This window comes from Doryrhamphus excisus, linkage group LG18, assembly GCF_037039965.1.
Source record: "Doryrhamphus excisus strain RoL-2023G ecotype Guam linkage group LG18, RoL_Dexc_Guam_v1.1, whole genome shotgun sequence".
NCBI classification, from domain to species: Eukaryota; Metazoa; Chordata; class Actinopteri; order Syngnathiformes; family Syngnathidae; genus Doryrhamphus; species Doryrhamphus excisus.
In genome coordinates, this window is record NC_136374.1 from 18,242,837 (window position 1) to 18,269,727 (window position 26,891).

At 43.3% G+C, this 26,891-nt stretch overlaps 3 protein-coding genes and 1 long non-coding RNA gene across 9 annotated transcripts in view; 1 reads left to right on the forward strand and 3 right to left on the reverse strand.

Annotated features, from left to right (window-relative positions):
* pxna (paxillin a) lies at nt 1–19,591 on the reverse strand. 2 transcript variants are annotated; one of them, XM_058054528.2, is made up of 11 exons: nt 19,281–19,555; nt 9,554–9,735; nt 9,349–9,434; nt 9,140–9,273; nt 8,884–9,067; nt 8,657–8,804; nt 4,262–4,420; nt 2,900–3,073; nt 2,033–2,114; nt 1,811–1,959; nt 1–1,734 (listed from the first exon to the last, which is right to left on the reverse strand). In XM_058054528.2, the coding sequence occupies exons 1-11, from the start codon at nt 19,291–19,293 to the stop codon at nt 1,468–1,470; spliced, it is 1,578 nt and encodes a 525-aa protein (XP_057910511.2). In that variant the 5' UTR covers nt 19,294–19,555; the 3' UTR covers nt 1–1,467. The 2 variants fall into 2 exon arrangements, with proteins under 2 accessions (XP_057910511.2, XP_078654794.1); XM_078798668.1 differs by lacking the exons at nt 1–1,734; nt 1,811–1,959; nt 2,033–2,114; nt 2,900–3,073; nt 4,262–4,420 and adding exons at nt 5,602–6,166; nt 6,944–8,203 and having other exon boundaries at nt 19,281–19,591.
* LOC131105958 (uncharacterized) overlaps nt 18,985–26,891 on the forward strand; it is an 11,605-nt gene continuing 3,698 nt past the window's right edge. For both annotated transcript variants that reach the window (XR_009120031.2, XR_009120032.2), the window contains exons 1-2: nt 18,985–19,579; nt 20,431–20,543. This is a non-coding gene — a long non-coding RNA (uncharacterized LOC131105958). The remainder of the gene's footprint in view (nt 19,580–20,430; nt 20,544–26,891) is intronic.
* Nucleotides 21,167–23,500, reverse strand: myl2a (myosin, light chain 2a, regulatory, cardiac, slow). Of its 2 annotated transcripts, XM_058054530.2 has the most exons (7): nt 23,432–23,500; nt 23,127–23,219; nt 22,746–22,821; nt 21,847–21,951; nt 21,705–21,783; nt 21,581–21,629; nt 21,167–21,514 (listed from the first exon to the last, which is right to left on the reverse strand). In XM_058054530.2, exons 1-7 carry the CDS (start codon nt 23,432–23,434, stop codon nt 21,410–21,412), a joined length of 510 nt encoding a protein of 169 aa, XP_057910513.1. In that variant the 5' UTR covers nt 23,435–23,500; the 3' UTR covers nt 21,167–21,409. The 2 variants fall into 2 exon arrangements, with proteins under 2 accessions (XP_057910513.1, XP_057910512.2); XM_058054529.2 differs by lacking the exon at nt 23,432–23,500 and having other exon boundaries at nt 23,127–23,231.
* The window catches only part of cita (citron rho-interacting serine/threonine kinase a), a 31,546-nt gene continuing 29,907 nt past the window's right edge, over nt 25,253–26,891 (reverse strand). For all 3 annotated transcript variants that reach the window (XM_058054526.2, XM_058054524.2, XM_058054525.2), the window contains one exon: nt 25,253–26,817. In XM_058054526.2, coding sequence (XP_057910509.2) covers nt 26,794–26,817 — 24 coding nt within the window. In that variant the 3' untranslated portion in view covers nt 25,253–26,793. The remainder of the gene's footprint in view (nt 26,818–26,891) is intronic.

Genomic DNA, 26,891 nt, shown 5'->3' on the forward strand with positions numbered 1-26,891 from the left:
TAATGCCAGAAATGAAGAGCTTATTTTATTTGCATCGATTGGATCAGGAGCACCCACATAAGCTTACATCGCACCCAAGCCAAGAGCCTCACTCTTTAGGGGAAAAAAAAGGATTGCAAAAATGTATACTCTTGTATATATTTCACTTAAAATACAAGGCTCATCTGTATTGACAGGCTGAACAAAGAGGTGACTGTAAGAAGCACATGGAGGACAAATAACATCAATTACTGTTAATGTTTGTAGAAGTATGATCAAACTAAAGATGCAATACATTGAAGCGTGTTATCTAAAAATCAGCAGGATGTACAATCACGGTCAACTTAACGCTCAACATGTCCACCAAAGTCTCTCCCTGAATTTTACTCCCCAAAGACTCCAATCACAGCAAAGACTGAACTCCACAGTGTATTAGACCTTATTGCATTGACACATTTGGCACATGACCTCCTCCACCTTACAACACAAACGTGGAAAAATAACTCGCTACCACATGGCACTCAAAACAAGATCATAGTTTGTGAGTTCTGTGATAAAAATATCGAGTACTGGGTTTACTTTGAACCGCAAGCTAGTACTGGACTATCATCAAGCCTGCATGCCAGTAGAGCCAGCTCTCTCCATATCAATGGGAGTTAAAAATATATATGTTTTTTTCATCAAAACAGTGACAAAACACAGTTCTGTCACAATACATGGATATAAATTCACTGTAGCTGTGGATTGTGACATCAACTGGCGGCTGATGTTGATAAATCTTTGTGTAGATGACAGCTTTGCCCCTTTTTTGGATTCAGTACAGTGATAAAGTCACAACAGTAAAAATATGCATCAGAAATTGTGACTGTAGAAATTGTGCATGAATATAGACTGAAACACCTTTGTGTTGCACCCAGTTTTACAACCGTAGCATATGTTATTTTTAACATTTTGAAAATGCATGGCACAGAAGACCATATGCGTATTTCCCGGTGCGGTTCCAAAGGTAATGCTTACACCGCTGACGTGTAAGGGTGGCCGGCTAATTTATGCAGTAAAAGGTAAAACATTTTCATTTTGGTATTTTTGCAGAATAGAAAAATCAAAGCCACACTAAATTGTAAAATCCACCATATGACAGTCTCACCGAGAGCTGTGTGGTTGGAGAGTGCAAAGAGAAATAGGTTGGATAATCACGCTGATTGGCCACGCAAATGTCAGAACCGATCTCCGTGTCCCATGCAGACGTTTGTACAGTAAGTCACAGCTCTCACATGGTCCAACACACACGCATGCAGGGAGATTTGTACTGTTGTTTTTAACACCCTGAATAAAAATCTCTTTGGGCTCCGTTTAAAAAAAAGCCTATATAGCAAAAGCCTGAGAGGTTAGACAGGCAGGGAAATCCCTTGTCCCCTTACCAGTGAGAAAAGTCTGAAAAATCTGTAATCATGTCTCAGACTCATGCATGTGCTACAATTCAGACCACTAACTGAAGAGTTTAATAAAGCAACCGTGGCAGTAGGGCTTGTCATTCTGCTCCTTAAAGGTGCCCTTGTTGAGCTGCTTGAGACAGAAAGCGCACACAAAGTGTTCCGGGTGAAACTTCTTGCCCATGGCTGTGATGCAGCGGCCAGTGATGGCCTTCTGGCAGCCCGAGCACAGCGAGCCGCGCCGCTCGTGGTAGTGTGCCTCGCAATAGGGCTGGCCCTCGTGGTCGAAGAAGCTGCCGTTGATGAAGGGTGTGAAGCACTCCTGGAAATCACAACAACGATGAAGTGCTTCGTTTAAGGGTGAGGTGATTATCGATGGGGCGAGTCGGGCCTCTCACCCTGCAGACGAAGCATTCAGGGTGCCAGAGCGAGTTCAGCGCTGAGATGTAGTTATCCAAAATGGCACGGGCACAGCCTCCACACTTGGGAGCAAACATGTCGAAGTAGTCCTTCCTGCAGTATGCCTTCCCGTCCTTCTCATGGAACCCTGCATGGAAGCAATGATTCAGGCCGACACCCCTGCACGTCATTCAGCCATGCAAGGTATTCACACAAAGTACCTTCTGGTCCAAAGAAGGCTCCACACTGGGCACAGAAGAAGTGCTCCGGATGCCAAGTCTTGTCCAAAGCAGTCACCACTTTCTGTGAGACAAAGCAATGGCACATATGATCCATGACGAACATTTCCGAGCATTAGGAAATCCCTCACCACTATGTTTTAGTTGAAAATAACCCAGTCCTATCAACAGAGAACACAGGTCAAATTCCATCCCACCACTAGAGGGAGCAAAGCCACATGTGAAAATCAGAGCGAATGCAGGAAGTCAAATTCTGCGACATTGATGCAATATAAACTGACTGGCCTCTATATCAAGTACACTTTCACAATGGCCAGATCATTAGGCACACCTGCGGAACCCAATTTTGCTTTCATAAAAGTGATTTGCAGGTTTACTGTACGTACATATGTTAAATGTAACAATGTTTGCAGTGGTGTAGAACGACAGTAATACTACTGTACTACTACTATGATGGCTTTTTTACCGGATGTAATAATAATGTGCATAGAAGTATTGCTAATGTTGTAGTATATACGCAACCTGCAGGCAGCTTTTATGAGAAGTCAACTGTGGATGTGTCAAACAAGCTCAGCGGCGGCGGATTGGAAAATCTTGGCAGTGACTCATGTTGGACATTCCCTTGTTTAAAGTCCACCTCCCCTCAAGGGACATTGTAACCATGGGTGTTAATCATGGAAATGAACACGAGCGTGTCTATAGCGTCTATATACCTACCACACAGGACTTGGCTTAGTGACTCATTCAGTCATGGTCATGTTCCATAAGCCTATGAATAAATAGCTAATAATATCCACGTCCACGTTAGTGCATTCTCCCGTGAGCGTGTTGTGTGTATGCATTACTAACATCCAGTATGGGTCCATTGCAGTAGTGGCATCGTGGTGAGAAGAGATTATGATAGTCTTTCTCGCAGAAAGGCTGTCCCTCGCGCTCAAAGAAGTTCCTAGAGCCTATCTCCTCCTGGCAGTGGGTGCACACAAAGTGCTCAGGGTGCCACGTTCTTCCCATGGCAGTCACCACCTGAGAAGACAGGGGAGCCAGCTGAAATAAGCTGCACATGAAAATGCCTGATATGACAGAGAGAAGGTCACGACTGTGGCTGGAGACGTGCATTTGTTGGATAGTGACCACAAAATAATATGCATGTATAATTATCTAGGAGTTTCCCATAACAACGTATTTCTGTCCCAGCAGGTGGGGTGAAGGACGGGGTGACGTTGGTGGTGGTGTTGTTGTTGGTCCATAAATTGTTTGCGCACACTCACACACACACCCACGTCTACAGTTTACAAACACCTACACATCTGTAAACAGATGATTATTTTGTGTTATGTTCTCAAGATGTAAATAAATGTCATTATTTTGTTATCAAAATGTACGCAAACCCTGGTGAAATTTGGTGTAAAATTTAGATGTTAACAGAAAAGCATGCAAACCGGGGCGTACGCTAACCAAGGTTCCACTGTATACGATTGTAAGTCATTAGTGGAATTCCACCATTCAAGCGGTGTGAATTATGTAGACGTGGCTCGGAGATACGCCTTCTCTGTTAGCTAGCCAGGATGAGCCAGCAGCCTGCTCCACCAGACGCTTTAGAGGGCGATGGTGGCAACCTCACAACAACTGGAAGCCTGACGACCAAACTAAGGGCTAGACTGTGACTCCATTTCCATCTGTTCTATCAATCTTACATTTGACATCAATTATATTAAGTATTTGAGGCCTTTTTAGGACCGAAACCCGGATTGGTGCTTCTTTGCAGTTAGACTGTTCACTTACGTTGTCGCAAGAAGAGCTGACGAGGACGCGTTTGGACGTGAATCTAATGTAATAGTTACAGCATTCGGAGAACGTCAATGTCTCACGATAGTAGAAGGGTTTGGAGGAGGAGGAGTGAGCTGCGTGCCAAAAATAGACGTTTTTATGGGCATCTCAATTACTGACATTTTTTTGGCCATTTGTGGGTGGCCTCGGTCTCTGGCCCACTGGACACAGTGCCAGGTTTCTATACTATGTGCTATGTTTGGGCTGGGGGTCTACCGACCAGAAAAACGGTCTCACTACAATAAGGTACACAAAAACACTGTCTTTACTGAGGTACTAATGAAGACCTAATGAGTAGTGGTTAGGCTTAAGTTGGGAAAAACTATTCATCGATATGAAACTAGTTTGAATTAGCCATGTGCAACTGTAGGCGTGTAAAATCACCTGTCCAACGATGGGTTTATTGCATGCACCGCAAACGCCTTTAGCCACAGTCTGGACTCCGAGTCTGTTAAGGTCCGATTGGAGGCTCCCCAGCATGTTGTCCAGCTTGTTGGCTGGTTTGGGCGGTCCAGTGGGAGACGTCTTTCCCTGTGATTGGATCTGAAAAAGATTGTAGACTTTGGTTTTATTATCACCATGGGACAGATTCCTACTGACAGACTAAAGGACAACAAACACACTAAATACACTTCAACAAATAAACAAATACACTTTGCTGTTTTCCTGGCTGCATTGAAACATTGTCGTTTGGTACTCTGGTGCGGTTCACTTAACGTTCACCGTGGCAGTTTTGTTCAGACCAAAGGCTACACAATAAATAATACATATGCATGTATGGACCTGATTGGACAGTGTTTGTGATGTATGACATATTGTGGTTTTTAAAACGGTGCTTTCTGCAGTCATTTTAACACTATGTAGCATTCACATTTGAGCTCAAGTGAACCAAACTGCACCAGAGTTCACTTACAAGGTTTGGATGATGCATTCAAACTTGAACAAATGAACCCCACTAGCAGAGACCACTAGCACCAGAATTTGCTTCAACCAAACCAAGTGCTAACAGGCTTCAACTCTCAGCATGTGTTCTTTCTAAACGTCCGGTCATGAAAAGAAAGCGGTACGGATTTGTTCTTGATAAAACCATCATTGCAGATACAGGGTTGCTAAAAGTGGCGATGACGGTATACTGGGATACGGTATTGGTCTTTGGGCTAGTGGGACCACTTAATGAGTGTCCAGCGGGCCAGGCTATAAGTGTAGTGGTAAATGTGCTGTCATATGGCAGATGAGGTTTCAGTTGCGCCACGAGCCTACCATTCCTGCACAGGCCAGGAGGGGTGACGCTCAACTTGCCTCTAAGCTCTTAAACTCTGCACTCCAACACAGAACACACAACTCTTGGCGCCATCAAATGTCAGAATTAGAAAAAGGGCTCACTATCTCTGGCCTGGGTGTCAGCGCCACCCATAAAGTGGACTGACTGGTGGACTGGGTTAGACGTATTCGGGTCACATGAGGACCCAAAGCCAGAAACCGCCCTAAAGTCCATACGTAAATAGTGGCCAAATTGGATGATTTGAAGGAAAAATGGTGGCAAAGAGAGGTAATCCATGCCTGCATAGGTGGGAAGAGGGGGTCATACTCAGTCTGAGAGCCCACTGATACAAAAACCTTGGGAGGCGGGGGTGGTGTGACAGGTTTGGGTGGAGGGCTTGGTGATGGAGGGGGCTGGACAGGAGGTGGTGTGGGTTGCCTTGGGGGAGGAGTAGGCTCCTTGGGAGGTGGAGGGGTTGGAGGCGGAGGAGGGAGAGGTAGTGGCGGAGGTGTCTGTTTTACTGGGGGTATCTTTTTGGGGGCTGGAGGGGACTTCGGAGGAGAGAGAACTTTTCTCTGGGGGACGGGAGATTCAGGAGGGATGATGATCTGTACAGGAGATGAGAACAAAGCATAACACAGATTGACAAACTGTGAACGTGGTGACCACTTGATGACCAAGTATAACAAAGTACATGTTAGTACAACAACATTCTCCGGGTACTTGGTTCAACCAACCAGTGTGCCTCTAACTTCTACCTTATCCACAGGAGGGAGGGCCCTCTCTTCCCGTATTCGCTGTGGATTTGACATCACGATGACTCCCTCCGTCAACCAATCATCTGAGCGTTGTTTACGTCGGCGTTCCACACGGCCAATTCCCAGTTTTCCCTGCAGCTCCTCAATGAGCTGATCTTGTGAATTGCTTTTATTCACGATAATAGGTCCCACTTTACGTCGCACTACTCCGTCTCTGTACATCGGATGCACGTTGGAGGTCTCTTTTGTGCGACGTATAACCGACTTGAGCTGGAGAGTAGACGATAGTCAAGTTTGTGCTCATCACAAATTCCATGTTTGGTTTCTAGCACAGTATAAGCAATCAATAAGCAATAATCAATAACACTCCACAATGAGCTGCATTGTTCCACACACTCTTACAGTACATCCAATTAGATTTCTTGCAGAAGAAGAAACATTCTCTTCTGTTATTTCCACTCAAGGCAATTGCTGTCGGTAAGTGAGGCACAGCATGCCGGAGAGTCAAGACAACACAGATCCATCACAGAATGCTTGCAAAGCAACTTGGTCGTGCCAAAGCCAGTCTGAAAATAAAGTGTGTTTGTGTATATCCGGAGATTAGAAAAATGGATCAAAATAGAGTATGGCGGAAAGTTTCAATCTCTGATTGCGTCAACATCCCAGGTGAGCCCTGTGATGAACAAAGCAATGTTGTCTCAGGCAAGTCGGGGCGTGCATCGGCATCCTATTAGCAATTCTTTCAACATCAGCCACAAGAAGCATCTACGAGGAGAGCTCTCCCTTAAAAGCCTTTTGCAGTTCTTGTGCAGCAACACGCCATGCGTCATACCACACTGATGAATATATGTATACATATCATACACTGGGTACACGGTGAACTTCTCTCCCAAAATAAGCTTATTGCAGGAGTTTGGGACACTATCTACCTTTACTTACTTATGCCACATGCCCAACAAAATCAAAAGACCACAAAGGGTCCAACAAAAAGCTTGATACAACATCAGGCCAGCTTATTTTGGGAGCCCAGTATGACGTGTCTCCTACTTGGCCGGAAGCAGATAAACGCTCAACAGCAGATGGCTGCTGCGTCGGCAGATCCAGCGTTGCATCTGGTGTCCCAGGGCAGGTGGAGGGGGTGAAACACTCATCAATCCAACTGGCTTCAGTCATGGGCGTCAGGGTCCCCTCTCTGCTCACATCTGGGTAGATGCCATCTTCTTCATCCCATGGTCTGTCCTCATCCCCAGGCGTGACAGAAGTGGGTGCTTGGCTCTCGTCTGGTTGAGTGGAGCCGGGCGCTAAGAGTTTGTCTAAGGCAGTATCCAGTAAAGGCTCTCGGCACGGCCACGTTAAGTCCATTATTTCACTTGGCTGCTTTTTGGTCGGAGGTGACGATGGGGTATTTGATGGCAGTGAAGCTGGTGAATTTCTAGAACTACTCGTGTCTGCAACAGTGTAAATCTTTTTGGTGACTACAGCAGGACTTTTGGGAGCTGGACTCTCACTCTTTCGGATTGTTGCTGGACTTGAAAGTTTTGGAGGTGCGTTTTTAGGCCCAGTGTCTGTACTCCACTCACTGTGGACAGTCACAGGACTAGCAATCTTTGGAACTGGACTTGAGAGTCTCGGAATTGACACTGGACTCTTGAGAACCGTTTCAGGACTAGAAATAGTCACACGACTTGCACTACTTGAAACCTGACCTGACAGTCTTGGAACGGTTACTGGGCTCGTGGACATTGGCAATGTTTCTTGAGTTGTTGGTGTTATCGGACTTTTATTCTTTTCAAGTATATCTTGGCTATCACCTGGAGGTGCTGGACTGGAACTTAGTTGAGAGACTGGGCTGGGACTTTTAGTTTTAAGGGTGGGACTGGACTGTTTGGACGCAATACCTGGACTTGTCTTCTTGGAAGCATCAGCTAAACTAGGATTTGGAGCAGTACCTTCACTTGAGGTTTTACTAGTAGAGACTTCAATGGCAGACAGACTTTGAACTGGTTGCTTCGGGCTACTGGAAACACTGAAACTCTCCACGTGAGAGATTTCAGAGGTGACATTGCCACTATTTTCCTTTCTGGATGATGTCATCACAACAGTGGAAGCAGCTGAAATGGTAGGGGTTGAACAACCGTCTTCATCAATGTGAAGCTCCAGTGAAAGAGGGGTACAGGAGGGTGTGGTGTAACTAGATGCTAGATCAACATCAACAGATGAGTCAATGTGGGTAATTGTGGATGGAGTGTCAGAGATGACCAAAGTGGCGTCTACTACGTCTTGGTTCACTGACAGCTGAGAGCCAGACTACCAGGTACACACAAGGTACGTACAAATAAACACAAAGACAAACAAAGTGATAGAGAAAAGAGAAAGAGAGCAGGTAAAACGCAGTGAGATCAAGCAAATGAACAGTAATCACTCTCTCAGTATCTCTGTGAGATATATTGGTTATTAATACCACAAGTTGGCAATAATAACCAATGAATGGAATGTTTTGTCTTATTCTCATTCATCAACTTACGCTCTGTCTTACTGCATGATAATTGCATTGGCTGGATGGGGAATAAATGTTTTATGATGTTGACAGTTTCACTCTGGAACACATTATTTCACATTTCTTTATGTCCTATGGGAGAAATTCTTTTGAAGTATGAACACATTGGAAAAGATCAACCGTAGAGGTGTCTACATTCTTAGTTTACTTTTGTTTTTTTGGTACCACACAGTGAGCGGCAAATGAAAAGAAAAAGTACTCACATTGCTTTGAACTTTGAAGTCAGACAAGGAGGCCATTAGCTCATCTAGCTCTCGCGTGGCAGAGGAAGCAGACATTCTTGCTTGTTGCTGTGCTGGCATTTCCTCTTGTCCGTCAATTTGTCCATCTGAGACCACCAAGGGAGTGGGACTATGGGCGGAACCAACAAGTTCAGCTGTTAACTTGTCACAACAATGTCTAGTGTCACCACAGCAGTTGTCACGCGTACATGGGCGAGGGCACGGAGCTCTCCAACTCATCCAGAAGGCTCTCCACACTTGGTCGCACATCCTCCAGTGCTCTACGTTTAGGCTTCTCTAGGACAGGTGCTGAGGGCTTGGATGCTACAGAGACTCCGTTCTCCTGAATACTATGGACCGCGCTGCTGGCAGGGAGAGGCGGGGCCACCTCCTCTATTGAGGCAAAAGCAAACCAATTGGGCATCATGTATTGTGCCACTATATTGAAACAGGTGATGGGCAAACCTGTGGGGAAGGCAGGGCTGCTTTGCTGGACGGCGTTGAGTTCCAACAGGAGACGATCCAGTTCTGACAGATTGCTGCCCAACGACATGTTCATGGCAGGGGAAGACTCACTGCTCTTCTGCTTATTGGGGAAACTGCGCAGGAAGAGATGTAGTTTAATATTAGTTAGAAAACAACACAGAAATACTACGTCCAAAGTAACATTCTACCTGTATACGTGGTCTTCTTCTCCAGGAGGTTGTGTTGGGCTGCTGGTATCACTTGACTCGAAAATTCTCTTATCTGAGCTGAACATCTGAGGAGAGAAAGTCCCATTTGAATGATTTCTATTTATGTAAGTTAAGAGTTTCAACAGTGGAGAGTGAAATGTCCATTCATGTTGGTCATTATTACGATGGGTACAAGAGTGTTTACTTCTGTTTCCTGTACTCCGTTGAGGGTTTTCTCAGAGGGAATGGGTGGGCCTTGTGGTGAAAAGCAGATGTCTTGCTGGGTCTGATTGCCAACAGGGAGAGAGTAGGCCGTCTCATCAGACAGGAAAAGTGGACGCTTTGAAATGTGGGACGTTGTGGACTCCAGGTCCGCCAACAAAGCATCTATGAAAACAGAGAGGAAAGAACAATTATGTTTGGAACAAGACTTTAAGCTCTGCATCAATTACAAAAGACTGATTCCATTTCATGTTTCGTATTGACCATGCAGACACAAACAAATATTCAGGACTGGATGCCCGTTTTCAATTTTCCGTCTACTCATCTTGTGTTTCACCCAAAACCAAATACAGTATAACACGTCTTGATCACTTGACCACAAGCAGTGTGCACATTAGGGAAGATGGTGTTGTAAAAGCTGAATCATTGCGACTGTCGTGGCCACTCCTTCAGTTACTCATTGACCCTCATCTGGCTGAAGAGCCACCATTACTGCACATCGGGGGAGGGAGGGAAATATTTGGACTCGTGGGCTGCATTGTGTTCACAAAATTGTCCGGGGGACCAGAACATACATATATATATACATATATACACATATACATATATATATACACATACATATATACACATACATATATATATATATATATATATATATATATATATACACACACACACACATATATATACATATATATATATATATATATATATATATAAAACACACGCAATTTTATGCTTAGAATTTTCCTTCAATTATTTGTCAAAATGTATCTGTAAAAGTGTTATACTATCAGCTGTATGTTCTCATGTCCCTTTTTTCAGGGGCACTTTAAACATCAGACCACATCAAACTATGTCATTTAATTTTACAGTTTTGTTGTTTTTTTTTGTTTTACTAAATAAGACATCCAACTTGCAAGTCACATTGCCAGTTTGCATGTTAAAAGTTGAAATACTTAGAACGCAACTGGCAGGCCGGATTCAAACGCTTGTGGGCCGCATGTGGCCCCCGGGCCATTGTTTGCCCACCCCTGCTCTACATGCTGCTGTGTGCACAGTGAAGACACTTTATTCATTTTTAATGATCACAAAACACAAATAAGGTCATGGCACAAGAAAGCCAAAGCCCTTGATTTGAAGTTCGCCAACCAGCAAGAGCAACTACTATAACAATTTATCCTCCATAACGCCCTGGAGCAAATGAACATGAAGATGAGACAAGATGTACCTCAGAAAAAGACAAAAGGTTAAGAGGGAGAAGTGGTGAGAGCACAGACAAAGTAGAACTGGAGGGGGAAGAGGGCGACCCAAACAAACTGTGCCACCCAGGAACCGCCTCTCTTCACTGTGCCATCGGGTGAGGGGGGCGCAACAGAGAATGGGGAAGGTGGGGTTAAATTTAATGGCAGGAGCATCTTGGGTTCGTGACATGCCGGTACCAACTTAGCTACTTGCCTCAAGTGAGACAAGCCACTCATGCAAATGATGACTGACAGGAGCCTTCCGACTTCGGCAGGCTACGACGAGGAAGAGAATACAACTTTAGATAGTAAAGAACAGCGACACCCCCGACCTTGAGGAATGGGAACGGTTTAACCAGCCCCTATTTCTACCATGGCTACTCAAGACTTGAGTGTAACCATCTTTCCAATAAAACTTTAAACAATTGCGGTCCGCTCTGCTGTGGTGTCCTCACAAGTTACGGTATGTCACATTCATTTTGGTCTTTAAATACAACAGAAAGACGCAGACTGTAACATTAGGAAGATCTGACAGCCTGGAAACTAATACTTAGAATAACATTGTATCATCAGTAAAAGTAGAGACTGCACGAGACAGTGAGGAGACACATCCCAGGCAGATCCAGAGCCATCGCTGATCCGCTTGGACCAGGTTAGCATCAGCACGGATAGCATGGCTAACATGCCAGTAGGCCAGGTTGCACGGCACAGATTCCACCCAGGACACACAAGCCCAGTCACATTGCCCAGCGTTTCATTATGGATTATGCACAATGTTTAGACAGTTACAGCCAGCATATAGCATAAAAATACACATTTAAAGGTAAGGGAGCAGAAATAATACTACCATAATTTACAGCAAGATCAGTAGTGAGCTGTAGTCACTGAAGAGACAACTGAAAAAACACAACATAATCATCATGGCAACTTGCAAAAGTACAAAAATCACTGGGTCGTTCCTGTTGCAAAGCTGTACTGCAGCTGCTGAAGACCTACGTCAACAGATGTTAGTCCAGATGGTTTATACAAGGGACGTTAATCAAATTAGCTCTGCAGATGAACTGCCTTTCCCCCTCATTAAAAACAATTTGCTGCTCCAAAATAAGTTAGTGCTCAAACATAAACCCTCAAGCTATTCAAAACTTGAATCATCTCTTGTGAAAATAACAATGAAGTAAGTTCAATACATCTCAGGTGACATACCGACACTCTTATTGTGAAGCTAAGAGACCATCTTGGCAGTAATAATTGTAAACAGACTTTTTGAAGCTTGTCTGTTGACTGAACCCTCTGTGCTCGGCGTGCGCTGGCCTGACGCTCACTACACAAACATGGAGGTGTGTCAGCTTCCCCTGCCAAGGGTACATACCATGAAATGAAGCATTCTCCTGTGACCAAAATTTGATCTCCAGTCAAATGAGAAAATCACAAGAGCCTCCCCTATAATCCGCACGCAAGAACTTAACTAGATCACTTAAAACGTTAATAGTATTTTATCCAATCAGAGGGGTGTATATATATATATATATATATATATATATATATATATATATATATATATATGTATATATATATATGTATATGTATATATATATATATATATGCTATATTCCTTCAGTGTATAGCAAGAAATTCACATTCTTAATAAGAGTGCCAGATTCACACGTACACAACTAAAACCGGTAGCATTTTAACTATTGCACACCGCCTGTACAAAATAACACCTTAAAGAGACAGTACGACAGTGAAAAGTGATTTTTTAAAATTCAGGTTCAACTGTTTATTCAACTGTTATTTTGTCGTGGCGCTGCCCCAGGATCAATTACATGTCGCGGAAAGCCTGCAGTCAACTGGCCTGACACAATGAAACAAAGAGTGCATGAAAACTGGGAAGTGTGTATTTGTACGCGAGCATGCACATTTTTCTAGGGTGAAATGTGGGTTGACGCAGATTAAGGAGACACCCTTCCTCCCAGATGAATGCTGTGCATTTTAATTACACGGACGTCGCTACACGTGGGGGTTCCTTACAGGAAAGAGAAAGCGGAAGTGAGAGGAAGACAAAAAAAGGAAGGGATGAGCTGCGTGGCAGGAGAGCGGATAAAAGGAACAGGATTTTAAAAAGGGGGGGAAGGGAAGATGTGCAGGAAACTAGTGTATGGAAAGCAAAACCATATAAGGAGTACACACTTGAATAAGAGCAACTCCAACACAGACACACAACAACATACGTATGAAGCGTAATTGGACAAAATCAGCTCCAGAGCACTACTCTTACAAGTACTGGACATCAACAGAGGCAGGACATCCTGTCTTCTTGACACGACGCACACATCTGGGCTAATGGGAGCATGTAGCCAATCAATGCAGTAGACTGCTCGGATCACGACAACATCTCCAGACAATGGAGATGCAGAGCGCTTGTTACCAGGAAAGGGGCATTCACAATGCAACATAAGAAGCAAGGTGTCTGCAGGGGGTGATGTTGAGTTTCAGATTAAAACAGAAGAGCAGTTGCCTTTCTTGCTCGGGGCTGATGGGAAAAACAATGGCTTCATCTGTGAAGTTTCTAAATGTCATGACATTTCAAACGAAATGGCATGAATATCATGTTGTCTATGTCTATGTAGCCGGTCTCGCCTTCCTTCCAACACCTCCTACCATGGATTCCTTCACTTTTTCCTGGGTGTTTTTGATGCGGATGATATAAATTCCTAACATGCCACAGCTTGTTCATACACGAGAGACACGAGTGATGAAACAACTGAACAAGATAACTTCAAGAGGCTGTTGGGCCGAAGCAAGTAACACGATGATGCATTATGACAGTCTTTCATGTTGTGTTGTGAATGAGACCGCCCCCCGGTTGGATCACAACAAGACCGCCCATGCACTTGCTTCCCTTCAGGGCCACTCGTTGGACAGCGGACATCATGTGCCTGAGTTGCTCACACTTAGACAACACAGGTCCCTTATTGCATGCACACAAAGTCCAAACGAGAGTTTCTATAAATAACCTCCCCACTTGACCATGACCTTGACCAAAACATCCTACCAAGACATCCTAGATTATGTCTGGTAAGCGTGGTCCGTACCACAGAAGGTTTGCTTGCTTATATAGGGCCTTATAATTCCTGCGGAATTGGCCAATAAAAGTGGAATATACTGTTGAATGCTCACAACAGTGACGAGAACTCATGCTATCATTTTTGAAAAACTAAATATTTATCATTTTATTTAATTAATATATAGTTTATATTCCCATTGTGCTAATCTTGATGCTAAAAATATAACACCACAAATAAAATGGTCAATTCATTTCCACATAATCACAATAATTTTATACTGCAAGTGGGTGGGAATTAAAATTCTCATTGAAGTCTTTTGAAATCATTTTCCTACAGAGCTTTTAATTTATGCATTTGCATACGTTAGTGAAATAGACCAGACCTTAAGAATGCATAATAATTATTTTCCAACTAGCTAGTGAGAATACATCAAATAATAGAGTTGAAAGAAATTATTTTCTTAAACTTTTGTTTTTTCTACATCCAATGCCTTTGGTCTGGTGGTGTATTTCCTGTAGCAAAGTAGGTCACAGACTCAGAAACAAGCTGCTCTCTGTCCCGTCCAGGAGGACAAGGACACAGGGAAGTGGAAAGAGAGGACAGTTCCTGCAAAGCAGAAGCAAATCACTCCACTGGAGCACAATCAGCTTATGAAAGCCAGTATCTGTCTACCGTACGTGCGCTAAACCTTATAACATGTGGAGTAGTAATCTTGACCCTGCATCAGTACTGCTGTGATCAAGCCACGCAGGGTGTACATCAAACGTCCTGGATGATCCTCTTCAACAAGCAGATGCTGACAATAGGATGAAATAAAAGCAAACTGGAATGGCATTCAGCGCAGAGCTCCGCCATTGACAATAAATGAGAGGAAGAGACGAAATGACTAAAATGTCTAACCACATTTTACTCGGACATGCACCAAAATGTAAATGAATTTTCCAGGAGATGTTATTCTAGCTAACTAACAACAAACAAACCAACCAACAGACGTGACAGCAAAACCCTCATCATCCTTCCATTTCTTAAAAGGCCGTTATTGCTGTGCCAACCTCCTGAGCATTTAAACACTATTCGTGATGTAAGAGCAGTGTTATCTCATCCTGCAGCCACACTGACAATACAGCCTCCTTTTTAGAAAATCAGGGCATGTGGTGACACAAACAGAAAGAAACAAACATAAAGACAACACTGGATCACCACTTTAGTTGCGCTTTATTCCTGTCAGTACAAGAAATCAGTCATTTTGAAATCATTGTGTTGTTGGTCTACTATACAATAACTCACTGATACAGTGCTAGACTTGAGTCCTTTCATTACCACACCCATGCTTTTTTTTCCGAGTTCAGCCGCAAACAACTAGAGAGATGTTAGCGTATTAGGACGCGTCCCTTTCGGCTCAGACGTCTCACTGAGGAAGTCAACATAAATAGGCAGTGTGTGACTAACATTGTGTGTGTGACCTGCAGTGCTGGTTAGCGGTACACAATGCTCTTGACTGCCAGCTTTGCAAAGAGGTCGGTAAGGGCACTTCCTGTCATGAAACACGCCCTTCGCAAGTAGAGGAGCGGTCACAATAAACAAGGGCTTACACGGTGACTATGCAGCTGCTAATCCAAGTCAAAACATAAACATAGCATTAAGGTTTTTTTGTATATCATGGCCTAAATATTATTTTTTTCACTGGCAGATTTGTTTGCACAGGATGCCAGCAGGTACTTGGAGGATGCCGTGGCGCATCAAGACCCACAGGAGATGACATGACGATTGGCTGCCTACAGAGCTGTCGCAGCTCTGTAAAGCTTGCTTGTCAAACAGCCTGTCCACACCAGCACACTGAGATCCGAAGAGTGGATGTGTGGACCATATGGTTCAAAGCCCTGCAGCAAGTTTACTTCAAAGTCAAACAGATGGACAAACCCCGGAGGAGGTTATGAGGGATTCCTTCAAAAAAACCTCCACATTTCAATCATCCAGTGTGGATCTGTCCCTGGAAGGCCAAGGCACTCCACATCTAACGATTAATAACAAATAAAGGTTCTTAATGGCAGGAGTCTTGTCACGGTGATATTTTTCTGGTCTATAATTGTGTGACAAATTATCATCGCTAAGCAATAATATTATTGAAAACATTTTTTTCATTCATTATTGTCCTTTGAGTTTTTATTCACACATTCACTAATGGTTGCATTTCATTTGCAATGTAGCAAGCGATACTGTCTGTGAGTGTGCACATTTTGCACTGTTTTGTTTATATTTACATTGCCAACCGTATGCCACAGTAAGCGTGGACTGTCAGGATGAAGGCTCCGCTACCTCCCATCGGTAGTTTTTTCTCCCAGTTGTGAAAACTGTCCATGCCGCTCCCCTTTTTCATTCTGTTTAAATCATTCTGTTTCACCACTACTAATGTCACTAAACTTTATGTGCAAAAGGATACAAACTGGGTAGCAAGGATAACAATGATTTTGAAAATTTTGGTGACGCCGGATGCTACATTTAAGTAATAATTTGACTTCTCTGCTTTTCTTAATGATGACGGCTGCAAAATAGCCCACAAAGTGATAAACAAGACTGAATTCAAGATCTGACTCATACCAAAGTATGAAGGTGTGATCCGCGTGGATATCCCCCCCCCCCCCACCCCCAATCACAGCTGCCTAAATTTCACTTACCCAGCTTTTCTGTCAGTGCAAACAATGTGCCAACCTAAATTTAGAAAATAGTCGTGAATCTAGGCTACATCAGATCTCATTTAAGAAGTACGTCGTCCCTGCCCACTCTGTGAGTGACATTTCCAACGCTGCGACGGCTGAACCGACAGCACTCTGGAGAGTCGCCTTGTCATTTCAAAACATTGCTACTACGATGACAATCGGGGGGGGGGGGGGGTAGCAGAGCTGTAACGCTGAAAGAAAAAGAGAGAAAAAGAGAGAGAGAGGGCTAACTTTGGAGGCTGTTTGACATTCACGTCTTGTTCACGCACGCCCTGAGCTCATCTTCGCCAGAAAGTTTAAGGAGGCGAGGTCAATCAATGCTTGCATCACAAAAAAATGTAACACAATAAGAAAGCATTTCAAATCATAGCTCCTTGAGCTGTCTTAATAAGCGCGTGACCAAAATTTACCACCGGCATTGATCCACTCTGCTGCAAACTCAGCCAGCTTTTAAACTGTCAATACATGGCAACCTGCAGCTTCCTATGTGGTTTGCCACTGTGAGAGAAACAGAGACAGATAAAAAGAGAGGGTGAGAGGGAGAGAGAGAGAGAGAGAGTGGGTGGAGCAACAAAGAGCATGAATTGTGGCTCAAGCTCAGTGCTTTCATGTTGCCTGATTCCCCCCAAGCCTGACACCCTGCTTGCACTGTGCTCCCATGGCCGGTTCCCACTGCACAACAATCAGCCGGGTAGTCCCGTGCCATTCAGCTTTTGGACGAGGAAAAAGCAACATTGCCTGGTGGGATGAGAGACCAAAGTGAAAGAAAGGGAAGAGAGATGTCGGTAGGGCCAGTGGAAGGTTTCAAGTTGCTGCTGGCTCATCATTTGAGAAGAGGGACTCTTCTTAGCTAAAAATACATGAAGGATTTCTCATCTGGGTGCTGGATGACTCTTGAACTCTGGCAGATTTGAACTGAATAGTCACAAACAGACAATATGCTCAGCATAATACATATACAGTTACTGTACTCTCCATACAAAGACGGATTTTCACCTTTTTTTACAACCCGACTGCTTGCTCCCAAAGACGTATTTATAGGTCTTTTTTTCATTTTTGAGAGAGGCACAAGCTGAGGTGATGATGCAACTCTACAATCGAAGGAAACATGTTTGATGCAGGTTTAAGCCCGAAAAACGTTCATAATGTGGCAGATGTACATTACAAAAGAAAGTTTAACGCATGCACACGCACACAAATGCATGCACACGCACACTTCAGTTGCAAATGTGACATTTGTAAACAGTTCATGGTGTTATATTTGTTTTAAGAAAAATGCTATTTTCATGTAAAACACCATTTTTGGTTTGGTTCATGTTTGTTTAGACATTTTGGCTAAACATATATGGCTAATCTAATCTTCCTTTTGGCATATACCATGTCTATACAGCCCAAGAACAAAAAATGCGTGCCTTGAAAAATCAAGGCTGGTACCGAGAGGGATGGCTTTTGACAAAAGGCTGCAATTGAATGAGTTAATAACAAAGTAAAATAACAAACGACTTACTACGATATTGGCTTACTGTATGTTTTCTATGCGCCGGAACACCAGAACTCTATTTAGACGCCCCACCTAAAACCATATTTACAACCCCATGACATGGACATATTACAGGATTGTGCAACACTCTTTTTTAAGCAGCGACTTCAAGAAGAGCGCCGTAAACTGAGGAGGTATCCTCAAATATTGACTGGATATAGAATGACCAATATTTTTTGCCAAGTGTCGTCCCCCATCAGGAGCAGATCAAATAAGATGTTCTGTTGTGGGTCAGTAGGGTTCTAATGATTCAAACAATGTAGCACTAACCGCCCTGTTTAATGAAAATTGTGTTCTTTAATACAACAGTATCCATGTCCATCTTTGACTTTCTAAATGCATTCTCATGCTATATCAGCCTGCACCAAACCCAGTTCCTTAAATGCTCTTGCATATGCAATGCATAAATTCCTTCTAAACTTAACTTTATGGGTGGCAGCTCAGACTTGAAAATACATATCACCACAAAGTCAGCATGGCCAAATAAAGGACAAACGGGCTGTGATGTGATGGCTTAATTAGCCTACATCTGAGGTTTCCCTTTTCCTTTTAATTACAGCACAATGTTTCACTCAAGGGAGTATTTGCCTTCCGTACTTCAATTTAAAAAGGATCACACAAGTCGCTGGGCGATCCCAAAGTGAACTTCTTAGAATGTGGTGCAAATAGTAAAAAAAGAAATCTGGAGTGCCATATCAACCCCGCATACAACACACACACAACTTGTGGGGCAGTAAAGCTGATCACTTTAAATGCTTTAAATGCCTGTTTACAATGTATTGTTTTCTTAGCTTTTCAACCACCACGTCCTTCATTGTAATCAAACGTCGAGATCCAATCCATGGCACATGCGAGCATGAAAAGTTAGAGGACCGTCAAGTGGTGGGTGAAGTCTGATTCGACCACCACATAATAAACACGGAAAACCATTGGACTTTTCGTCATGTACCTGAAGGCAACATTTGATTAGATGACCACGCGGGGCCTTTCAGTTGATGTGCTTTATATGCCGATTTTACAGTAGACCCACCGGGACGTTTTTTAAACCCAAAGGTGCCCACCGAAACATGCTTTAATGCTAACGCGCCCACACACGTACGCACGTCATTGCCAAGCTAATGTAAAAAGCCACATTTACCTAAATCATCCATGTTGGCCGGTCAATGCTGTGAGAACCGCAATGTTCCCGCTCCGTCGAGCACAGCTTGGACTGCCCGCGCCGATGTCGCGTCCGCTCGGCCGACGTGCTGGCAAAATGCGTTGAAGTTTTCAAGTTGCCCTCTCGCTCGGCGAGCTTCGAACACACTCCCGAGCACACTCATCGCCAGACACCCCAGGCAGAGAGGAGTCTCCGGGAAGATCCAACCCCCCTGCCTGCTCCCCGCCGGCCTTCGGTCCACGAGTGAACACAAGTCTGCCGACGCCATCTTGTGGCAGGTAAGGCAAGTGGCAACGCGCCATCATGGTGGCCTGAAGCTAACTTGACTAAAATGTCTATTGGAGCATGAAATCGTCAAAAAGTCACATATTTCGCTTTCTACCATTGAACCCTACTTCCGTATTACACTTGGCTATTGGCTATACATCCTGGGGAAAAGGGAATCTAATTTGACCTTTGAACTTTTGTATGAATGTTTTCGTACTTTTTGTACAGTTGGTGAGTCGTGTATAAGAGTTGGGGTTTTTCTTCGGGTGAAAACAATACACAGTAAAACATTTTTTAAAAGACAACCTTCATGTCTTCTTATTTATTTGTTTATTATTTTACCATTGAGTACCATATAAAGTCCAGATGCCCTCAATCTGTTTTGCATCTGAAATGAGGCTGTGAAATGCTTGAATTTGAATTGGTGTGTGAAACCGTGTTGGTTGTTATATTCGATCCTCACCACTAGGGAGGCGCTAGAGTGCAATGTGTGTTTTCACTGCGCAGTACCCACTCGTCTGAAGTCAATACTGACACTTAAAAACAGTATTACTTGTTATTATTTTTAAAGATATACGGCTAGAAATGGCGAATCCAAACAAAATTAGCTTACATTCGCTTACACTGGTGCTGAGCTCACAAAAGTGGGTACATTATCAGAGCCCTCTAGACATAAACATAAACCATTAAAAACCTAAATAAAGCTTGTGTGTGTTGCGGTAAATGGTTGGAGGACAGGAAGTGACGTCGGTGCTTCAGCGTTGATGTTCAGCTTGACGTGGGATATGGCCGCAACAGTATTAAGTCTGTTGTGAGATCATTTAAACCGGCAATAAAATCAAATCTGGTTCTTGTCTCACAGAATAATTACAGACACCTGAGTGACAGCAAAGTGTGAGATGGATGAGAGCTCGCGGGGAGGAGGAAGACCGCAATGGTTTGCAGTTGCCCCGCCCCAGCATGCTCTTCGGCAGGGTAGGTACGGGTGACAAGGATCACTGGGTGGCATCCCGTTGTTGGCTTTGCACTCGGGCCCTGCCTATAACATTATCCTCTTCACATCATCACAGCCCTAAAATAACAACAGGCTTTTGTCTCCCTAAAGCCCCCCGTCCCTGCGTTAGGAGCCAAACATTTTTATGTCAGCACGTAATACGCGCACATCATCCACTGTGCATGTGTCAGGAGAGCACAGCACGAGGGATTCATCTTGATCTCTGTGGGATTTCATACACTATTCACTACCTAACATGGCGTTAAAAGGCTAGCGGGTCGAAGCACTCATCTCTTCTCTTCTCTTCAATGTGTAATATAAGAATTACAGTTGCAAAGTTTACTCAATGAGTCCATCGCTATTTATATCGAAAGTAACTTCATTTAATACGAGTCTTCTTCAGTGATTTTTCTTTATCACAAATGACTAAGTCTGTACCATGTGGAAATAAATATATGTATTTATTGGAGGGATATTGAATAACAGTGTAAATCATAGACACCCTATAATAATTACAAAAATGACATTTTTTTAGCTCTACTAACGTCTGACTTGTGCTCATTACTCCTGAGCGTAGCAACATAATGAGAAATGAAGCAGGAAAGTATTTAATGAAAAACTTTTATTTGACAAACGAGCACAGACGCGATGGATGGGGGAATAAAAACAAGAATGGGACTAATGTGAAATGCGGTGTAGGTTCTGGCACGCGTCCGCTGTTTGGGGAGGGTCTGGTCTTGATCCTATCGTGTGATCTTGCAGCAAAGAAGCTATGGCACCAGCATAAATTGACCACAGTCCATATAATGTATTTCCTCACGTCTCTGTCCCTTTAAGAGACCTAAGATCACTCCTGGTCTTTTTCCTCTCCGTGGGTGATGATGTGAACCAGGTTCTTGTAGTCCAGGTTCCCTGCCACATCTGGGGGGAAGGCAGCAAACATCTGCTCCATCTGAAAGCACACGTTTGTCACCTTCCTATCACTGCCTCATTGTGGATGTGTGGATTTTCAGTGTACCTCTTCTGGGGTGAATCGGTCGGCTTGTGTTGTCAGCATTTGTGTCACACTGTGGACGGCGAAGACATCGGTTTATCATCGTGTGTGTGTGTGTCTTTGCGTGTGTATGTGTGTGTTTTCTTACTAGTCCTTCCTCAGTACGCCCTTCCCCTCGGGGTCAAAGACTTTAAACGCATTGAGGATGGTCTCTTCTGGATCAGCACCTTCAGACACACGCCGCCATTAGACGGCGTCTGACATACACAACAACACATTTTCACCGTTACCTTTCAGTTTCTCCCCAAACATGGTGAGAAAGATGGTGAAGTTGATTGGGCCTGGAGCTTCTTTGAGCATCTCATCAATCTCTTCCTGTTTCACATTCAGGCGTCCTGTGGCGACCAACATTCAACACTTACATGTTAAGTAGACATGTCATTCATGCCCAGTTCAAAAACATCCAAATACAAAATAATGGAACCTCCGACGGGGAACACAATTTCTCCTGAATGAATTCACACATAAAGCGTCTATTAACTGTACAAGCAATGTTTACTTAAATATAAGATTATTTAACCCCAATATAATACAAAATAAAATAAAACACACTTTGCCTCAAGAAGGTGTTTATTTACAGTACATTAGCATGTGTGTGATATTTATTGATCAGTTTTGCTTAGGCAGGCATATGTGTTCCTATGTCACAGCAAATTCTATGGTCATTATCACACTTTTCCTCTTTTCCAACCCTGGCACCCCTTTTTGGTAGCATTAAAAAACACATCCAAAAAGCCAAAGAAAAAGAAGTGAATTTATCGATGTCTGGCCCGATGTTGTATATGACTAAGGTTTAAAGTCCAAATATTGTTTGACTGCATGTTTTTCCTGAAACGTTTTCCTGAACTTTTGCAGTCTTTGACTTTGCCGGTTCCACTGTATATGAACATTTTAAATGTATTACATTTCACATATATTTGTTATATTAGTTTTGTTTCATTAGGTTTGTATTTGTATTGTCGCCTTTCTTTACAAATTGACTGGGAGAAATCACTCCCACACTACCGTCTTGTAGTGAGTGAGTTAGCAAATACGCTTTCTTCAACTATCATTTGTATTTGTATTCCACCCACTGCACAGTACTAAAAGATGGTGGACAACATTGCCCTTAAACGTGCTGTCAACACACCGAGTGCTGCAAAAGTGTCCCTCAGGTCGTTCTTGTCGATGAAACCGTCCCTGTTCTGGTCCATGATGGTGAAGGCCTGAGAGGAGGAGGAGGAGAGAGAGAAGGGTCCAGAAAACAAGAACATGATGATATCCATTGTGACTGCTGGTGTGTAAAACCCAAGGGATGGGGGGGGGGGGGTAATCCTGGCATCCAACACATGACGACGCTGTCTGGATGTTTAGCCAAAGCAGCATACCAGCCGGGAGCTTCTGTCAGGACTGGGACAGGTGCACCATAGACAAAAGATACTGGTACAAGCTCCACGAGTGTATGTACTATGTACATGTACCAGTATCTACGGTATACAATGTTTACACCGGTTAAGCAGCTCCAACTCACCTCCTTGAATTCCTGAATCTGGGCCTGCTCAAACATGGAGAACACATTGGAATTGGCTCCCTCTGCTGTCCTCTTTTTGGCTTTTTTGGGGGCCTTCATAGACATGTTAAATGTAGTTATATAGCTGGGACACGATATTACCCACAAAACAGCAAAATAGAGCATAAAACATCCTAATAACAAACCTGGTCAAAGATACCAAGCTATTAAGATGGACTCAAACACACAATGGACACATCCCAATAAAGACTAGTCAGTTTACCTTGTTTAAATGAACCGTCACACACACGCGGACCTTAACTTACCATGGCTGAGCAGCTGTGGGTGAGACCAACAATGATGCCAGTGAACAATGGGGAAGACGGGGGGGTGTCCTTTTGTAGCCCCCAAGCTCTGAGCTCCACTGGATATTTATAAACAATGTCCTCTTAAGGAAGTGACAGGTAAATGATGGTTTGAGACACTTTGTAAGTACACACACACACACACACACACACACACGTTTTCATGGGCATAGAGCTGAATAACAGGATTAGAATATCCAAAGCAGATTGAAGGTTAAAGTATCACCCCCTCAGTGTCCACACAACATTGCTTCAACTATGTCAATTGTGAAGAAATCAGATGTCTTGGAATCAGAATGCCCTTATTATTCCAAGTGATGAAATACTTCTATAGTACAAGTACAATTTTTCTTGCTAATTTGCTCATCTTTTAAGTATTATGTACTAAACTCTAAGATACATTACAAATGAAGAAAAATATACCGCATATTACGGATTATAAGACACTTTTTTGGTAGGTGTGTGCCAGTATCTGTTCCTATTACTCCTGTACCACTGAAAATATACAATCAAACGGCTGAGAAAGACGGCACACTAATGCCCCCCAAAAAGAAAATCATAGTCTGCAGATTAGAAGCTGCAAGTAAACTCTTTGTTTAGGTTATAGTTATCAGAATAACCGTTAATATCTTACATTGACATACTATCTACTCACATTACATAACTTGCCTTTTTTCTACCGCTTATCCTCACAAGGGTCACGGGGGAGCTGGAGCCTATCCCAGCTGTCTTTGGGTGAGAGGTGTGGTCCACCCTGGAGTGGTGGCCAGCCAATCCCAGGGCACATATAGACAAGCAACCACCCCCCCCCCCCACATTCATACCTATGGACAATTTGGAGTGGCCAATTAACCTAGCATGTCTTTGGAATGTGGGAGGAAACCAGAGTACCCGGAGAAAACCCACACACGCACAGGGAGAACATGCAAACTCCACACAGAGATGGCCGAGGGTGGGATTGAACTCGGGTCTCCAGGTGTGTGGCCTGCACGCTAACCACTCGGGCTCGTCTCCATCTTAAGTGTAATTTATAGAGCTGCCAGAAGTGTTACCAGCACACAGCCTTAGTCCTCATTAGTCACATGATTGGCACTGGTGCACTTGTCGCCATAGTGTGCTACACAGCCACGCTCAAACACTATTTTTGGGACCTGATTTGAATGCATTCAATAACATTCTTGCCTGTAAGAATAGTGTGATGGCAGCCCGGCAGGAATCATGGGTTGCATGCTTGTGTGTCACCGTTGAGCTCTGAGACGTTGAGTACACGCTGCTAAATGAACACATCCTTACAATGCGTGTGCACTGCATTAACAGGTCTCCTCCATATGACTTAAGGGTCCCAGGTCAGAAAAAGTGACAGTGTGTGAGAGTGACTTGAATGTCGGTGTCATCGTGTGTGTGTGTGTGCGCTATATAAAGAGGCACTCCCAACTCTGCTGTCAAATAAAATACTGTTGATGGCCTTGCAGCAGATGTCAGGGGTGTCATGTCACAAGCATAATGTGAAGAGCCAGGTCACAGTTATTGTTACCCAGAGGGGGTGAATGCTATTGTTGAAAACAGCTCCTCAGCCAAAGCAGCTACTGTGGCTGGAATGACAGGACATTGTCTCCCTGCGGGCTGAGCACTGAGATGTACGTACGCACGTACCTAAAAATAGAACCACCTCTTCAAACCCAATGGACAAATGGTCACAAAGCCGCCTTAAATCCTCGAGGTCATTAAAGCTACAGCAAAGTAGGGGGAAAAGGCAGAGATACACACCAGAAATGTGAATGATTATATTTAATATCTCTACTGGGAACTCTAATAAAACATTTGTTAGCAGACATCAATATCATATCCAGCATCATGGTAATTATGATTAAAATGAAATATACAGCTTTAAAAGTATAAAAATAAACCAAAGATGTATAGAAGTCAGCAGGAAAATGGACAGGAAACGCTTTTCTTTGCATTACGTGCTTTTGTTGAAGATTTATGACCAATTTCATCAATACATTCAATTTGACATAAACAATGATGGAGGCCTCTTAAAGATGTAGAGTACCAGTAGTCTTCATGAAGTGACACTTTTAGGGGACTGTGGCATCCTAGTTGTGTCATTGTAAACAACAAAACTGATCTCACTGGTCACATTTGGATTTACAGAAAAACATCATCATCATCATCACTTGGACAATAGAGTGTAAAATAGATTTGATGTTGAGTACTTGTTTGTGTGTACTGATGTTGATTGGACTGGCACTTTAAACAACCAGGATTGCCTTTGAGATATTCCAAAGAAATGGCATGTGCAAAGAAAGGTGATATTTGAAGAACTGAAAGCAAAGCCGAATGAGGCAGAAGCTCTGTCACTTCACACATACACAGTCATGCCACCGACAAACCATCCACAAGGTGAAACTAATTGGGTGACATTGAATATATGGGAGAGTGGAGTGGAAGCTTCAATCTTTTCTCACTCCCATCCTTTTTTTTTTTCCATTGAAATTTGAGGTTTGCCATTGACAGATGGAAGTGCTACACAAGTCAATCACTCACTTTGATAGAGGACATTTGGACATATTAAAAGAATACTTATTAGACATTCAGGAGAACAAGTTATCACTTTTTTTCTTTAACAAAAATAGACATGGCTTATCCAGCCTTGAAATTCCTTCTCAATATATATATATTTATAAAAAATTATGTCTCGTCTATGTACAGTCAGCTAAGCCTTCTGAAGGATTAGAAAGGTCCTGCATGCTTCATGGCTGCTCGGCCTGGTGGGTAGTGCAGTTTTAGCGTCCTCAAGGAAGACAACCCTTCTGATTGGTGGCTTTATTGATTTAGTTCCAATTTTCAACACCAACTAAACTGTGGCCAAACAGAAAATTAGTATGGGATGATTGTATTTAGCTGATGATGATTGTGTGTTTGACGTGGAGCCACAGATGCTATTAGAAGCTAGAAGATGAGGTCACAGAGAAGTTGTGGTCAGTAAAGGAACAGAACCCGTGCATTAAAAACAATTCCAATTAGTTATCATTTTAGGCCATCAAGATGTGACTTGATGTTGCTACAGCTGTGCTCTTCTCACATAGTTGCCTTCTGAAAAAAATGTAGAACTCTGGAGCTACTTGAAAACACCCTGCTTGTACTGTACGCTCTTTAAAGAAAGCCAAAACAACCATTTATTTCCCTTTTTACCTCTCTCTTCAGAAAGCTACAGTTGTTTGTTGAGTGGCTTTGCCGGCTTGGATGTCAATCAAAAGAAGATTGGCAGTGTTTGATTATGACTTGGTGACATTCGAAGACAGACGTCGCTGTCAGAGCTCCTAAACAGATGACTGGTCCCATACCTGTATAATAGAGGAGAGAAAAACATACAGGAACAATAGAAAAACATGACCAAAAAGCATGTTCAGATTTCAAA

Excerpts from the sequence above, each read along its gene's own strand:
- pxna (XM_078798668.1), bottom strand. Across the intron at positions 9,068-9,139 it reads CAGCCCTGCCTTCCCCACAG|AGGAGGTGGCCCCGCCTCTC; the intron begins GTTTGCCCATCA and ends TTGCCTCAATAG. Across the intron at positions 6,167-6,943 it reads GTTTATCTGCTTCCGGCCAA|CTCAAGTCGGTTATACGTCG; the intron begins GTAGGAGACACG and ends TCTACTCTCCAG.
- myl2a (XM_058054529.2), bottom strand. The coding sequence starts at position 23,231 with ATGTCTATGAAGGCCCCCAAAAAAGCCAAAAAGAGGACAGCAGAGGGA. Across the intron at positions 22,822-23,126 it reads AGATTCAGGAATTCAAGGAG|GCCTTCACCATCATGGACCA; the intron begins GTGAGTTGGAGC and ends TCCTCCTCTCAG. Across the intron at positions 21,784-21,846 it reads GTTTGGGGAGAAACTGAAAG|GTGCTGATCCAGAAGAGACC; the intron begins GTAACGGTGAAA and ends GTGTGTCTGAAG.